The 13,205-nt window shown below is 39.6% G+C and overlaps 1 protein-coding gene across 6 annotated transcripts in view; it reads left to right on the plus strand.

Moving 5' to 3' along the window:
• NAV3 (neuron navigator 3) overlaps positions 1-13,205 on the plus strand; it is an 859,400-nt gene that overhangs the window by 755,785 nt on the left and 90,410 nt on the right. For all 6 annotated transcript variants that reach the window (XM_057487521.1, XM_057487524.1, XM_057487525.1 and 3 more), the window contains 4 exons: positions 7,107-7,239; positions 8,203-8,473; positions 9,394-10,102; positions 12,462-12,932. In XM_057487521.1, coding sequence (XP_057343504.1) covers positions 7,107-7,239; positions 8,203-8,473; positions 9,394-10,102; positions 12,462-12,932 — 1,584 coding nt within the window. The remainder of the gene's footprint in view (positions 1-7,106; positions 7,240-8,202; positions 8,474-9,393; positions 10,103-12,461; positions 12,933-13,205) is intronic.

Genomic DNA, 13,205 nt, shown 5'->3' on the forward strand with positions numbered 1-13,205 from the left:
TTTGCTAGAATGGCTCACAAACTCAGGGAAACATTTATTTGGATTTACTGGTTTATAGAAAGGATATGAGAAAGGATACAGACCAACAGTCAGTTGAAGAAGTACACAGGGCAAGGCGTAGGGAAAGGGTACAGAGCTCCCCCACCCTGTCTGGGCATGCCACTCTCCCAGCACCTCTGTGTGCTCACCAACCTGGAAGTTCTCCAGGCCCCATAATTTATGGGATTTTATAGAGGCTTAATCAGGTAGGTATGATACATTATTAACTGAATTTTCAGCCCTTCCCTAGAGACAGAGGTGTGGGATAAATCAATAAATGATCTAGTCTTTGTAGTCACAAACTAAGGCCTTAATCTGTGATACATTCACTCATTCTAACACTTCAATAATTATGAATTGTGGTTAAAAAAAACAAAAACAAAAAATATGGGCTATCCAAGAGTCAATGAAGAGTTTCCTTATTAGGACAAATCACCCAGGAAATGAGCTCTCTGTTAGACCAAATATTAGAAAAGATAATCTTAGCACCCCTATCACTCAAGAAGGTCTAAAAGTTCTAGGAGCTCTGTATTAGGAACCCAGGACAGAAACCAAACATGTGTTTCTTATTAGGTCACACCAACCAAAAGAAAATCCTATCACTCACATGTCTAAGTATATCTTGAAACTGCCTTCTGTTTATTTACTTGTAACCCCTCATCTAAACTGAAGAGTGTTGAAATAGCTTTCTCACTGAGCTTCCCACTTCCACTCTTCCTGTTAAATGTTAAAATAGTACTTTTAAAACATGTATCTGCTCATGTCATTTCACCGCTTAAACTATTAGATGAATTCTGTTGTCCTTCTAAGGAATTCTAACTTCTGAACACTGTAAGACCTTCCCAGGGCTAGCCTTCCTCCCGTCCTTCCTCTCCAGTCTCACCACGGCCACTTTCCCCTTGCCTAGTGCGCTGGTCCCATTGGTCTCTTGACCTTTGTTGTTTCTAGTCTGTATACTTGCTCTCTCCTTTTCCTGTATTGCTCTGTCCTCCACCCATTTCGCAGATGGTTCTTCTTCACCCTCTAGTTGTCTACATCAGCTCTATTTAGAACTATCACCAAGGAGGTTATTCTTTATTCACCAAAACTTAGGAGGTCCCTCTCATTGGCTTTTCACTCACATCATCCCCTTGATTTTTTTTTTTATCACGATTCATAATTTTTTGCCCATTTAAGAGTTAGAATGAGTGAACAAATTACAATATAAGGCTTCAGTTTGTGCCCATGTAAGACTAGATCATTTATTGATTTACTCTACAAACATCAAGAACCTTTCATGGGCCAGATACCAGCCTGGGCCCAGAGATGATGAGAGAGAAGCCCCTCTCCATGCTCTCCTGTGGCTGAAATAGCTTTGTAAGCAGAAAACCTGCAGCACAATGGAAACACACTACTAGTAAGCACAGACATGGATGGGATTAAAGTTCCCTTGGAAATTGTGGATGGATTCACTGAGAAACTGACATTTCAACTGGATTCTAAACCAGTTACTTGAACTCCACTAGAATGCACAGTTAATGAGCAGTAGCAGGATGCAGCACTTCTGAAGGTAGGAGGAAAATTTTTTAAAACTGTAATAAAAACATATACATATTATAGGTTAAAAGGAATATTTTCAACATAAAATCATTTTTAATATATTGATGATGCTATGCCCTTAGGTTTTTCTGATTCAAAAGTCTCTTTTAATTACTTGTTCTTTTTTTCTTAGCAATTAAATATTTTTCCGAGGAAATGCTTAATAAATCTTTGTTGACATGTATTACATTGCTATCTTTCAATGACCCTGAAGTAATACAGAATTTACACTTCAGTAGTTGCAGTGCTCAAAATTGACAGGTAGTATTTTGTGTTGGCTGATAAGAAAAGGTATGGTGTAGGTCTAGGTGGTTTTCTGCTGATCTAGTTTTGAGGAGAAGATCGTTGATTTAACATGGGTTTCAAAGCACAAAGTCTAGACAGCTGAGTCTCAGTATTTTTAAATTACTGCAAATGTCATTGTATCTAAACACATGTTTTTAAAGATGTCTGTATCTCCTTCTGTATATTATTTAAATTACCATAAATAATGTGAAATGGAAAACAAAGTTATCCTGGAATGTGATGGTTTTTTTTTAAAGTGGTGCCTTTATTTTGTTACGCAAATATTATCTACATTTCCCTTAGAAATAAGCATATCCAGAAGTTTTTATACATGCCAATGAAATTTTAGGAATTTTATCCCCTTTTCTTCAAGCCTCTAGAATTTTTCTGTTTTTTTAACCTCACTTATGCCTAAAAAGAAATCACAAAAATCACCTTTGTAGAATATATACTTGAGGAGTAAGTGGAAATCTCCGTACTTGTCTGTGTCTGCTAGTACTTAGATACATGTAGTGTGTCACCCTATATATTTGTTGAATGTCCAAGCACTGGAATGAACATATTAGTTATATTATCTACCATTGTTTACCTTATTTACCAATGGCAAATGACTTCAGCATTTGCATTAAAATAATATATATTAAAAATGTTGAATTTGCTTAACATTTTTTAACTTGGTTCGAGCCCTGTCCAACATATCAAAGTAATGCCTAGTGAACTGATATGTATGAATGAGTAGCATCCAGGTATCTAAAGCAGTGTGAATAATCTATTCACGATTGGTGCTACAGGGTCCAACCAGGTGACTACTGTTAGCATTAAGAATTGGGTGGATATCTCAAGGATCATAATGAACGAGGGAGTAAGATATACATGCTGGTACCTGGTGGAAGAACTTTATGTTTTGGAACACTATGTCAAACCTCAGACACTTGATCCCACAGCAGTGACCTAAGAACATTCATGTACTGATAAATTCTATAATATCCATTATTACATTTTTCTATATACACATACAGTATAAACTCAAAGCATTCAAAAAGATACACAAACATCACTTATATGGCTATTTCTTATTTTAACTTTTAATAAAACAAGCTAACAAAAAGTGTATTGTTAAAAAGTTAGGTCTAATAAGATATTTTATAGAAATCAGAAATAATATCACCTTGGTAGACAGCATTCTCATTATTGGAGTAGAATTAAGATAGGAATAGATACCTCCAGAGGAATCAGTAGTAATAAACATGTTCATTTATTTCATTAATGGAATATTTAATAAGCTAGAAAATTTAAGGAGCTACTGTTGAATGCCTTAAGTATAGGAACTGGTTATTTATTGAAATGCTTTATGTGTCCATGTATAAGCAGGACAGTGACCTACCAGTATGGACTATCAATGAGCCTGACTGAGTGCCTTCTACGTGAAGTGCCACCACACCAAAACACAGGAGTATGTTGAAAAATTACATGCAAACCAGACTAGCATTTTCCTCTGGAATTAGTTTTAAATCTGTAAAATTATTTTAACTTTTAAAATAAATATTTAAATATTTAAAATAAATATTAATTATTTAGTTAATATTTCAGAATTCCTTACCATGGAAATAAAAAAAGAAAGAAAAAAAAAACCTTGAATATGTAACATATTTCTTTCCAAGCAAGTCTACATCTAAGTATGCATCCAGAGGTGAACAAGGGGGTGAGAGGTACAAATGCACTACCAGATAAATAAAATAGACCCCCGGCCCCATTGAGCCAGTGAGCATGAAGAGTATAAATAGTAAAAGACATGCCAAAAACAATCATTGTCTTCTTAGAATAGTTAGTACTCTAGTGTGTATCCAAATTGTGATTTGCCAACAAGTTTGACAAAATAGACTACTTTATTTTTGTTTACTTTACATGGAATATTTTTTCTTCTCCAATTCTGAATTTTGACATATGCCTCAAGTCATATAATGGCCACCACACAGCTTTCCATATCCTTAACAACCATCAGTCACTGATCTGTCCTACATGTCTATAGTGTTGCCTGTTCCAAAGTATTACATAGGTGGAATGTATGTGAATGTTCTTAATAGCTTTATTCATAGTGTTTTAAAACTGGAAACAACCACTGTGTAAATGCGAGCTATATGGATAAGATATATGATTTATTGAGCTTTCCTAGATTTTTGAGAAAAATTTAGTGAAGTGATAGATCTATAACTTGAAGAGAAAAAGAGTTGCCCTTTTATAAAGAATATAGTCAAGAATTCTTAGCACATCTTAATGAAATTAAAAAATGAAATGATGGAGAATATATATTTATGAGGTTTGAGACCTACTCAAAGCTAATTACGTGAGTAAATTATCTTTTCATTAATAAACCCTATTTTCTGTGAAGCTTTTGCAACTCAATTGTGCAATAATAAACATGACTAATTGCATCTTAGGAAGAATTCTGGTATCTACAAAATCAAAGGCAAAAGTCAAAGTCACTGAACTTTAAGAAAATAATGTCAGGAATCAAAAATTGTTCCATTATGATTGCTTAGCAAAGAAATATGTTGAACAAATTTTTCTCAAAATTTACATATATTATTGGATTCAATCCAATTTAACATTACTGGATAGAAGCAGCATTTTCAAAAGTAAAAGTATTTCATCCACTTAACAAACTTCTACTAGCATCTTTTCAGAATAGACACCATATTATATGCTAGGATTATAAAGGTAAATTAAAAATAGTCCCTGACTTCAGGTAATTCATATTATGACCAAGAAGATAGAAAAACAGAAAAAAGGGTTATAACAGGTGATATATGCTATAATACATGGATTTCATCTGATCATTCCACAGTATCCCTATCATGAAAAAATTCTTCAACTCATTTTTCAAATAAGTGACAAGTAGGTCTGTCCTGCCATACATTTAGCACTCACATCAACCACTACACGTTACCCTTTTATGTTATCATCATTTCTTAAAATTGTCCTCCACAATGAACACTGAGTTCTTCAGGAGAGGAGCTATAATTTATTCATTGTTTAATAAGTAAGAGCAGATACTTACTAATAGCTTTAATGGAAAGAGGGATAAACATAGGAAGTAAAGATGTGGAACAAAAGGGTGGTCATGTTACCTGGAGCTGAAAAGGATTTTCAGTGATTAGAGACGACCTGACAAAGAATGGAGCCAAGTGAGAGAAGAATGGTAATAACACTAATTTTTATGGCAGAAGAATCAACAGGTCATGTCAATACTGGAAATAAAAAGTAGGTTTTAAAGAGAATGTAATCTAGGCAGGGTGATTTTGAGATGTTGACAGGACATCTTTGAGAAACTGTCCAGTTGAAGGCTAGAAATGCTGATCTCATGGTCAGGAAAGAAGTCGGGATCAGGGATGTGAATTTGAGTGTCATGATCACAGAAGCAATATTGAAGTGAGAGACTAGGAAATGTCCAAGGTAAATGTCTAATGTGAGTTAAGTTCTGACTATTGAGGAATTCAAAGGAATAGTGAAAAAGAGGAAAAATTAAGGTTTCTGAAGAACTTTCCTGAAGTTTATGAAGAGCTTCTAAAGCTGTCATTGGTGCATTTCAAGAGAGAAGGGGTGAAAAGAGGGGAGGAGGCGGAATCTGCCAGTGCTGGTGGAGGAGAGGCGAGTGACTCTGCTGCCATATTTGCCTGAGGATTGTGTTTCTCATTGGTGACTCTGTGGGTACATATGATAGGCTTTGTGTTGCATGCTGAATCTGTAAGGGAGTCTGAGAATGTGAATTTTCTGTAAACTACCTTGGGAAGATAAGACTCAATGTGGAAATTGTCAAAGTAAGATGTAGAGAGTGTATTCAAAAGATTTAATATGCCACAAATGACAGATATTTGCTACAGTGGTACAAAATACCCTTTTGCTCTTGTGAAAAATACAAAAATGGGTGAAGGTGGTCAAAAGTACAAACTTCCAGGTATAAATAAGTCCTGGGGTTGTAATGTACAGCATAGTGACCGTAGTTAACAGTAGTGTATTGTACATTTCAAAGTTGCTAGAAGAGTAGTAGATCTTAAAAACTCCCATCACAAGAAAAAAAATTGTCATTATGTGTGATATGCTTATGCTTTCATTACATATATTCCATTCACTGTGTGGATTATTTGCAGAGGTTTCCTAAGCCATTTGTCCATTTTATGAAACTTAGTTTTTGTTGATATCTGGTACCTGTATCCACTGTGCATGAGTTGAGTTAACAGAGCGCAGATAGGCAATAATAGGTCACAACAGACTGAGGAACAGCCGGTAAATGGGGCACGGTGGGCAACCCCTTTGCTTTGGAGCTGCTGTTCACACTGCACCGTTCACACTGTGATTGCTGTTCAGGTCAGCCTGCTCATCCCAACTCCTGCTCCACTAACATATCAGCTAAGAGAGGGTGCCGGTGTTAGTCTGCCCATGAAATGGGCAGTATTAATATTGCCTATTTTATTTATTCTTTAGATTAAAAATAAATATATTCAGAATTTCAGATTTTTTTTATGCCCCAGCGATTGCCTTGTCCTCCGCATGAGGTAGGAATCTACTGCTTTGGTAGAAAGAAGTCTTTGAGGAGTGTTAAGCAGAGGAGTGACATAGCCAGATGTGAATTTGTGATGGTTGACCCAAGTTTAGCAGATTAAGTTTTATTGAGAAAGACCAAAGGAAGGATATTATTGTCTAGGTCAGAAATTTTGAGAGATGACAGGAAGGAGGATTACGATAGAGTGAATCTCCATCTTTCAGGTTTGGTGAGTGATTGGAAGTGGCTACTAAGGTAGAAGAAAGACCAGAATGACTTTCTGGCTCCTAACTAAAGCACAGTTGGTTTTTTGTTGTTGTTCAGGACAAAGGATGAATTCTTACACGCTTTGTTACTTTTTCGGGGAAAAAAAAAGTCATGGGTAATTTTATTCTTTCCTGACACCATGCAATTTCCTGCCTTCTTTAAACATTCCCCTGGAATATGGACCCACACCAGACACTGATTCCTTGCAAATATCAGATAAGGTTATGCTCAGGCCTGCATTCAATTCTTACTAATACAATTTTTCAAAAATGGAAAGTGAATGATTTTGTATAGATTTTTTAAAAAGGGATTGTCTTCCTGATAAATGAGAAGTTCTATGGGAGTGTAGGTGGCTTGCATGGTGCCTCCGGTGTTCACCTTGCTGTCTTGCCCTCAGCTGGGATGACAGCAGCTCGGTGAGCAGTGGTCTTAGCGACACGCTTGATAACATCAGCACGGATGACTTGAACACCACCTCCTCAGTCAGTTCCTACTCCAACATCACCATCCCTTCCCGGAAAGGCACCCAGGTGAGAATTGCCTCTTTCTTTTCCAGTGCTTCTACCAGTTTTCTCCCCCAGATTATTTCACATTAGATTAAAATAAAGATTGTCATAATCTGAAATGATTGTATAAACTAAAGCAGTTTATGTGTATATATATATTTTTTTCTCTATTGATTACAGTTTAACCCAGAAAGACTTATGTTGCTGTATCTCTCTTTATAATAGTAATATATTTGTTTAAAATCTAAAAAGTATTTTAAAAGTCTAAGTTTGTATAGTTCTTCCTTAGTTTTATATTGATCTCTGAAATAAATTACTGGATCTCTTGAGAATAATAAATCAAGAATCGGTATTAGATGATTAAGTTTTGTCTTGTCTTACTTTTCCTTGTTAGATTTGACACAAAATTCTTCTTTGGAGTTAATTGGGGTTTTCAAACATATTTGTTCTGACATCCTCTAATATATGCAAGTGAGAATTATGTGGCTAAAATTAATGAGACTTAAATGAAGACATAGATAAAAATAGAGGAGTCTTTGGAATTCATTTGAAATACAAATCAGTGCTTCCTTTATTTTGCCAGTTATCTGAAAGTACTTTCTAGTGCCTTATTCATACTTTGTAGATTGTTCTGCACAAATTTTTTTTTTTAATTTTATTTTGGTTTCATTAATCTACAATTACATGAAGGACATTATGTTTACTAGGCTCCCCCCTTCACCAAGTCCCCCCACATCCCCATTCACAGTCACTGTCCATCAGCTTAGTAAGATGCTGTAAAATCACTACTTGTCTTCTCTGTGTTGCGCAGCCCTCCCCGTGCCTCCCCCAACTATACATGCTAATCGTAATGCCCCCTTTCTTTTTTTCCCACCCTTATCCCTCCCTTCCCACCTGTCCTCCCCAGTCCCTTTCCCTTTGGTAAGTATTAGTCCATTCTTGGGTTCTGTGTTCTGCACAAATTTTTAAATACTATTTTCTTTATAGCTGAAGACAGATTCAGAGAAACGTTCTACAGCAGATGACACATGGGATAGTACTGAGGAGCTGAAAAAAACAGAGGAGGACTTTGACAGCCATGGGGATGGTGGTAGCAAGTGGAAGGGTGTTGCCTCAGGAATTGCAGAAGACCCCGAGAAGGCAGGGCAGAAAGCCTCCCTGTCCATTTCACAGACAGGTTCCTGGAGAAGAGGCATGTCTGCCCAAGGAGGACCACCATCCCGGCAGAAAGCTGGGACAAGTGCACTCAAGACCCCTGGTAGGCTTATCACTTGGCAGCTGTGATGCAAAAGTGTTTGAATTTACTACTTCCATTCAATCTTTGTTCTCTTAATAATAGCTTTTTAAATTAAGTCAGATTTTCTTCTGTATAGTAAAATAGTTTTTTCTATGTAAATTTTACATACTTCACCATATAAGACCACATGAACTATCTACTCATTCTCTTACGAGCACCATCATAATGTGGGGCTGTTGACTGTCTTTTCCAAAACTCATTTCTGTTCATGTGGAAATAAATTAAGCCTGCTTAGTAAAAATAAGATTGCTTTCATCCTGACTTCCTCATGAAAGTTTGGAATATTTATGTTAAGTATGCCACTAAGTTTCACTACCAACTCTAAGAGGCAAGAGCAATCACACTAATGTAATGGATTGAAATGCTGAAGATTTGGAACCGCATTTGTGAATTAGACTTTATGAAGAAAGAAAGTGAAAGAATTCTGCCAGATTATATCAGACTTTTTTTTTAAAGACTCTCTCCCCATTTAAAAAATCTCCCTAATTTTAAATAGCACCACCTAAAATAATGATGTAACAGGATTCTCCCAAATAAAATTGTCTCACAAATATTCAAAGGCATTCTTTTTTTCCAGCTACTTAGCTTGATAAGATTAAATGCTGTAAAGGAAGAGAGTTGCAAGATATAAGACAACAATAAAAAGCAAATCTCTCTGTATCTCATCTCCTTGACCTCTCATCCCATTTCCTCTGACAGCTGAAGTTTTGTGGCTGTGTACTACTCAGTTCTCACAACATATTTGGAGTAAATGCTTATTTAGATAAAAACAGCAAATATTTATTGAAGTAATGTAAAGATATATTGACATTTTGCACAATAGTGAAAGAATATTTCTATGACATCAAATTGCATGAATTTATATATTTATCGTTGCTTAGGGAAAACTGATGATGCCAAAGCTTCAGAGAAAGGGAAAACGGCCCTGAAAGGCTCGCCTCTACAAAGGTCTCCTTCAGATGCAGGAAGAAGCAGTGGAGATGAGGGAAAAAAGCCCCCCTCAGGCATTGGAAGGTCAACTGCCACTGGCTCTTTTGGGTTTAAGAAACCAAGCGGAGTAGGGTCGTCTGCTATGATCACAAGCAGTGGAGCGACAATAACGAGTGGGTCAGCCACGCTGGGTAAAATCCCCAAGTCTGCTGCCATCGGTGGAACATCAAATGCAGGGAGAAAAACCAGTCTGGACGGCTCGCAGAATCAGGATGACGTTGTGCTTCACGTGAGCTCAAAGACATCCCTACAGTACCGCAGCCTGCCCCGCCCCGCGAAGTCCAGCACCAGTGGCATTCCGGGCCGGGGGGGCCACAGATCCAGTACCAGCAGTATTGATTCCAATGTCAGCAGCAAGTCAGCGGGGGCCACCGCCTCTAAACTGAGAGAACCCACTAAGATTGGGTCTGGGCGCTCCAGTCCCGTCACTGTCAACCAAACGGACAAGGAGAAGGAGAGAATAGCAGTCTCGGACTCGGAGAGTCTGTCTTTATCAGGTTCCCCCAAATCCAGCCCCACCTCTGCCAGTGCCTGTGGGACACAAGGGCTCAGGCAGCCAGGATCCAAATATCCTGACATTGCCTCACCTACATTTCGAAGGTAAGAATGCATAAAGTGATGCTGGAAAATTTCAAATCCTCTATCTTAGGATATACTTTCACTCTATAGCCTATCCTATAAAATACACACACATATTTTGCCTATCCATATATATGTATATATTCTAAGGTAAATATACTGTAGAAAGTTTTATTCAGTTTCTGAGTACAGTGGGTTTTAAGAAGCCTATTATTATAAATAACTAGCAAAAAAAGTGATCATTTTGAGAAATGCTCAAACTTGGCAGTTTTACTATTATTTGTAATATTAGCAACACAAATAGCATTTATAAGAGACTTAACAGCAGATGGCAATATCTAGGGGCAGTGATAAAGGAATAGCTTGTGAAGTTTCCATAGATTTCCATCTCTCCTTTACACAATTAAAAATAAAACAAAACAAAATAGGTCTTTATGACCATGGGTATTCATTACCAGTGTTTATTATCTTGCTGGCTCTTAATGAGTTGGTGATCATGAATGTAGATGGAGCTGTGTTTCCAGCTCACGTTGGACACATTTATACAGTACCATATCTTGACATGTTGATGAATATCAAGGCATGACATGACTGATAGATTAGAAAATATACGGATGTTTGATATAAGGTAACAACTAAGAAATGGGCTAGACTTTCTAACTCTTCATCAGCTTTCTTCTGTAAAACTCTGAGAAGCAGCATGACTTGGTTTCCTCACTGGGACTGTCTTTGATGTTGAATACGTGGAGTTCTGCTGCGAGGTATCACTGTTTTAAATACCAATGTGTTTTATGTGGTAAGAAAATACATCCAGGTAAAGACTTGGGACAAAGAGTTATATCTCTATGGGTATTTCCTCACCAATGTGAAATGTTTGAGTATAATTTATAGTCCATTGCATGTTAAGGATTTTCAATGTTTGTTATTATTATAGTAACTAAAGCAAGAACCTTTGTATCTAGGAAATAAAGGTTCTGGAAACATTTACTTTTACATTTCAAGCAATCTCAGAGACATGATCATTGGAAAAACCTAGCAGTCATACTCCTCAGCAGAAATGTTAACCCTTAAGAACCGCCTTTTTGTTATGTTGATTTTCAGGCAAGAGTAGTGGTTTTACAGTGAGAGTAATTATTTTTTTACTGAAGTAAAAGCCAGCAGTGCCCTCCAGTGGCCCATTACCTATGAAAGAATTTCTCATATTGGTCATAAGATATTTCACTCTAGGAAATACAGATTTCATTACAACTTAATTAGTAATCATTATGCCATTACTTCATATCACTTTATTTCCATATTTACATAAATTTGATTATATCATCTGCTTCATTTACAAAACTAAAATGTTTTCTGAACTAAACTCCAACATTTACCTTAGCACCAAGTAAGCTTCAAATCACTATTATAAATATATATTTGAAAAGCACTGGCAACCGACATAAAACCTTCTGGTCTTTCTTCGGAAAATAAAGAGAAGTCAACATGTTGCCGAAAGTGTCCGGTATTGTTTCCAACTGACAACTCTGACCATCATTCAGGCCACCAGACAGGCACCACACCTTCCCATATCCTGCCTTAAACCTTCCTTTTAGAATTTGAATAAACCGTTAAAATGGAAAAAAAATTTGTTATATACCGAGTGCGTAGAAGTTGTTTCATTTTAGTGGCTCTTTAAATAAGTAAAGCAAGTGTGGGGAAACAATTTAATTTTTGAAGACTCTCATAACCATTTAAGTCGCAAAATCCAGGGACTTTGATTTTTGGCTTGTTTTGCCCACATTCGGCCTCCACCTGGACAGCCATGCAGTTGCAGCCCTTCGGGTGACAGGAGAGGTCCTGTGCCTGCCTTTTGAGTCACTGACAAGAGGGATCCTGCGCCTGTCCTGTGGGTGACTTACAGGAGGATCCCGTGCCTGCCCTCTGTGTGACTGACTGGAGGGTGACTGACAGGAGGGTCCCACGCCTGCCCCCTGGGTGACTGACAGGAGGGTGACTGATTGGAGTGCCCAGCACCTGCCCTGCGGGTGACTGACAGGAGGGTCCAGGGCCTGCCCTGCGGGTGACTGACAGGTGGGTCCCTCGCCTGTCCCTGGGTGACTGACGGGAGGGTGACTGACAGAAGGGTGACTGACAGGAGGGTCCGGCGCCTGCCCTGCGGGTGACTGACAGGAGGGTCCCGTGCCTGTGCTCCGGGTGACCGACAGGTGGGTCCCGCGCCTGTCCCCTGGGTGACTGACGGGAGGGTGACTGACAGGAGCGTCCGACGCAGGACTTGCAGGGCCGAGGTGGAGCGCGCTGGGCGCTGGGTGCCGGGGGCCTAAGTGGCCCCTGTGAATATCGGTCCCGGAACAACTGAAGCTGTTGTTTGTTTTTCTCTTAGGTTGTTTGGTGCCAAGGCAGGTGGCAAAGCCGCCCCCGCACCTGGTGCCGAGGGAGCGAAAGCGCCCTCCGTCGTGCCTGGCCCCGGCGCCGCCTTGGCGCGGCAGGGCAGCCTGGAGTCGCCGTCGTCGGGGACGGGCAGCGCGGGCAGCGCGGGCGGGCCGAGCGGCGGCAGCAGCCCGCTCTTCAGCAAGCCCGCAGACCTAGCTGCAGACGTGCTCGGCCTCAGCGCCTCGCTGGCGTCCAGCCCCGCGTCGGGCGGCCCGGCGTGGGCGGCCACTCTGAGCAGCTCCTCCGCGGGCAGCAAGGACACGCCGAGCTACCCGTCCATGACGAGCCTGCACACGAGCTCCGAGTCCATGGACCTCCCCCTCAGCCACCACGGCTCCCTGTCCGGCCTGGCCGCGGGCGCCCACGAGGTGCAGAGCCTGCTCGTGAGAACGGGCAGTGTGCGATCCACGCTCTCGGAAAGGTGAGCGTCCCGGGCCCCGGCCGAGTCCGCGCCCCTCCGCAGGCGCCGTCGCCCCCCGAAGTCCCTGGGCTCCGTGGGCGCGCCCCGGCCGAGGAGCGCAGACCGAAGGGATGTAGCCTTGACGAGAGTGGGCCTTTTATTTGCTCTTACCAAGTTTGCACAAGGGGGAAAAAAAAAACATTAAGGATAGGGTAATTGGGTAATTGAGTTTCTTAATATGAATACTTACCTATACACCCAATAGGCAATTTGAATAAAACTCAAAGCATGTAT

Source organism: Manis pentadactyla, chromosome 10, assembly GCF_030020395.1.
Source record: "Manis pentadactyla isolate mManPen7 chromosome 10, mManPen7.hap1, whole genome shotgun sequence".
Taxonomy (NCBI): domain Eukaryota; kingdom Metazoa; phylum Chordata; class Mammalia; order Pholidota; family Manidae; genus Manis; species Manis pentadactyla.